Source organism: Amblyraja radiata, chromosome 25 (assembly GCF_010909765.2).
Source record: "Amblyraja radiata isolate CabotCenter1 chromosome 25, sAmbRad1.1.pri, whole genome shotgun sequence".
Lineage (NCBI taxonomy): Eukaryota > Metazoa > Chordata > Chondrichthyes > Rajiformes > Rajidae > Amblyraja > Amblyraja radiata.
The window spans coordinates 26857174-26860994 of record NC_045980.1 but is presented as its reverse complement, the minus strand read 5'-3'; the positions used below and the strand labels follow the sequence as shown (position 1 = coordinate 26860994).

At 42.7% G+C, this 3821-nt stretch overlaps 1 protein-coding gene across 1 annotated transcript; it reads left to right on the top strand.

The window, feature by feature from the left end:
- LOC116987507 (immunoglobulin lambda-1 light chain-like) lies at positions 1 to 3821 on the top strand. Its single transcript, XM_033043576.1, has 3 exons — positions 1 to 99; positions 190 to 522; positions 3442 to 3821. The coding sequence occupies exons 1-3, from the start codon at positions 51 to 53 to the stop codon at positions 3762 to 3764; spliced, it is 705 nt and encodes a 234-aa protein (XP_032899467.1). The 5' UTR covers positions 1 to 50; the 3' UTR covers positions 3765 to 3821.

Sequence of the window (3821 nt, the reverse complement as noted above, 5' to 3'; positions counted from 1 at the left end):
GACCTCTGTCGGAAAACATTTAGATTCTGACCCTCGCCACCTCCTTCACCATGTCTGAATGGATTCGCGTTCTCGCCGCGTTCGTGTTCTGCTTCCATAGTAAGTAGAAAACCTAATCACCAGGCAGCTGCTCTTTGCATTCTGCTGATAGATTGTATGTTTACGAATATTAATTTGTTTTTTCACCAGCTTCAATCGCAGAGAGTTTGGTGACTCAGGACCCTACGTCCATCTCCACTTCTCCGGGGAAAACGGTCAAGATGACTTGTACCCTCTCAGGAGCCCAGATGCGCAGCTACGGCACTAGCTGGTACTGGCAAAAGACCGGCAGCGCCCCGGTCCTTGTGTGGTATGAGGGCAACAGAGCTTCTGGAATTCCAGATCGATTCACCGGTACCGTGGATGATCCGAACAATATGATGCACCTGACCATCACCAACCTGCGATCTGAGGATGTCGCCGATTATTACTGTTTTGTTTCAACTATTGGTTTCGGGAAAGGAACCAAATTGAATCTAAGCAGTAAGTACAATAATGACTACCTGAAAATTAGCACAATGCAACATCCGCTTTCACTTTGATCCGATTTTTAAAGCGCTCTACAAGTTGTCCTCCAATTCTTGCGATATTACGGATGAATTAAGTCGTGGCTTTAAGTTGAAATTTCTGTCAGTTTAATGTATTAACGCAGGATATGTGAGTAGCCGCGAGTGAGAGATAGAGAAAGTCAAACGCGAAGTACACCTCCTGTTAGTTCAAGTTGGGGAAAATAAACGAGCAGGTGGGAGCGGTCAGCGACAAGGCAGCATCTATGGAGACACAGAGCTATTCCACATTTCAGGTTGAGACTCTGCATCGGGACAAGGTATAACGAGGCCTCCGCAGATGGTTCTGAGTTCCTCCACCAGTTTATTTTTGTTTTGCAGCATTTGCAGCATCTGCCATCGCTCATGCCTCCGTGTTTAAAATCTTGGAGCGGGCGGACGAATCACTTATTAAGCCGATCCTCTCATCAAGCGTTTCAGCCTTGAGAAGAGATGGGAGTGATTAAGTGTGGATGTAGCAAAAGCATGCGTGATAGATTAAAAAGTCACTTAGATGAGTCAGTTTCGAAAGCATCGCTGACGCGCAGAAGAAAATAGAGAATTGCTGGTTCCGCCAATGCAATATCGGCCTATTTCGCGTTTGTTATTCCTGAATCTTTCTCTTTCTATATTCTACATACTCGATAGTAAGGAAATCTCCGTTATCGCGTCATGCTGATGTACTTTTGTTCATGTCTAAGTAACCACTCGATTTAAAAAATCTCATTTTGTTATCACAGTCGTGGGATGGTTCTCTAATCTCAGGAAAATCTGAGGCGTTGGCTTTCTCTAAATTTGGCCTCTTAATCGTCAACATTATTGTCACCATGAAGATCAAAACTCAGGATTACCCCTCAAGCATCTCATGCTTCCTATCTCTCTTTTCATTCTTAACATGCTCATGAAATCTATCTCTTTGCCTAATAGCTTTCCCCTCCCCATTTGTTATTCTACGTGAATGGTCTGACTGTGTTTAACAATGCCTTATGAGGCATTTTTCTGTGACATTCGACGAGAAAATAAATTTCGAATTGACTTCCGAGCCGAAACTCATTGCCAGTAAATACAGAAAACACAATTATAAAATCTTCAAACGCCGCTATTTTATTTCACACTAAAGACCTTCGTGAGCATTTTCTGATTGACACTGCAGGGGCTGGTATATCACTCACTTTCGTTCACTTTTATTTGAATATCTTTGTATTTGGCAAGTTGTTCAGTCCAATATAACTGAACATGTTGATACTGTCGCGATAGAAATAATGTTTGGTTGCATTAGTTTGGAATATGGTACGTCATATATATATATATCGAAGTAAGTATTTTGTGCAATATTTACATTTTTAAAAATATTTATATCTTCAAATCTACCATTGGTAAGGAGTCAATGAAGTATTTTATTAGACTTTTGAAGGGCTGACGATAAACTGACATTGCGAACTGCTCATTATTTTAATCGCGCTGGATATTTCAATCAAAAATCTTCCTTTATTCTGGACCATGCGGGCAAAATGGAATTAGTGACTTGAGTTTGAGGTTGACACGGATTGTGGCTTTCAACCTTCCATACGACAAAATTAAAGATCCGTGCTTATTCAGGAGCTTTTCAAAATGAATCAATGTTGCTGCGACTGTAGCGGTTGTAGCGGTTAGTAATATTTTCACGTGCACTGTGTGAACTGTGCGAAGTGTGTTTTAAGACAGCAATAGAAGGGCAATACAGAAAACTAGATGTTGAAATCCTGAATGAAACGCAAAGTGCTCAGCACTTTGGTAAGCGGGTCAGCGGGTCAGGCAGCATCTGAGAAGGGTTCATTAAATTGTTGCGGAAATCAATCGGCATTGATCACAGTGAAATATTTTGAGTTTGGCGGCTAATCTCCAAATCTCGCCGCATTTAATTTCAAGGGTGGAGTGAAATGGACCAAAGCATTTCTTTGTAAGACTCCCGCTTTAATTAATGTTGATTCCTCTGACCGACCCCACCTTCCCCCACCCCTACTGAATCGCCCAGTTTACATCAAGATTGTCCGAATTACATTTTCAACCACGAGGATGTAAATAGGATAAGCATTTAATGGAACACGGCGTATTTACGGGAGTGTCTCTTTCCAAAATATCTACCAAAAATCGTTGATTTATTCTTACATTTGTGAATTGTTTCCAGACCTTTGGACAAACCGTAGTAATGATCTTCTGTTGCACAGACATTTTCACGTGTTTGCAAAATTAGATTAATTGTAAAGTAGTGGAAATAAAAACATAATAAATGATGGCAGGAGTAGACTGCCCAATACTTCCAGTTGGATCTGAAGATACGCAGTTCATATTAACCCTAAACGGCCTGAAAGATATTCTGTTTAAGAAAGAACTGCAGATGCTGAAAAAATCGAACGTAGACAAAAATGCTGGAGAAACGCAGCGGGTGAGGCAGCATCTCTGGAGCGAAGGAATAGGTGACGTTTCGGATCGAGACCCTTCTTCAGACCTTCTTCAGTCTGAAGAAGGGTCTCGACCCGAAACGTCGCATATTTCCTTCGCTCCATAGATGCTGCTTCATCCGCTGGGTTTCTCCAGCATTTTTGTCTACCTTTGAAAGATATTCTGAATCTATTCTCTCTGGTGCTGGGGGAAATGTTCTCGCTACATGCAACCTTTCAAGACATGTAAGGCGTTTGCCTGTTTCGATGCGAATATCATTCATAGCTCTAAAATCCAGAGATTGCATCCCCGTCTACTCAATTTTCCCTCACACGGCAAATGATCTATCTCTGGAACCTGGGGAAGCAAGGTAAACACTTGATTCGGAAGGCCAGCGTTAATAATTCACTATGCTGTACTTCTTTCTATTTTCCAGGTCCCCAGCCTCCCGCGGTGTCAGTCCTTGGGCCTTCAGAGGAAGAAATCGCGGGAAAGGGCACCGCCACTCTGGTGTGTTTGGTGAACGGGTTCAACCCGGGCGTTGTGGACATTGAGTGGACGGTGGACGGCAGTGCGAGAAGTGATGGCGTCGACACAGGCCGAGCCCAGCAGGATCAGGACAACATGTTCAGTACCAGCAGTTACCTGACTCTGCCAGCCGCCTACTGGAACTCACACGAGCTTTACTCCTGTGTAGTTAAACACGAGACTCAGACAAACCCACTGAAGACAAACATCGCCAGATCTGGTTGTGCTTGATTCAAACATATGATGTCTTGAATTGATACATTTGGAAATAAAATTCACGCACAGAGA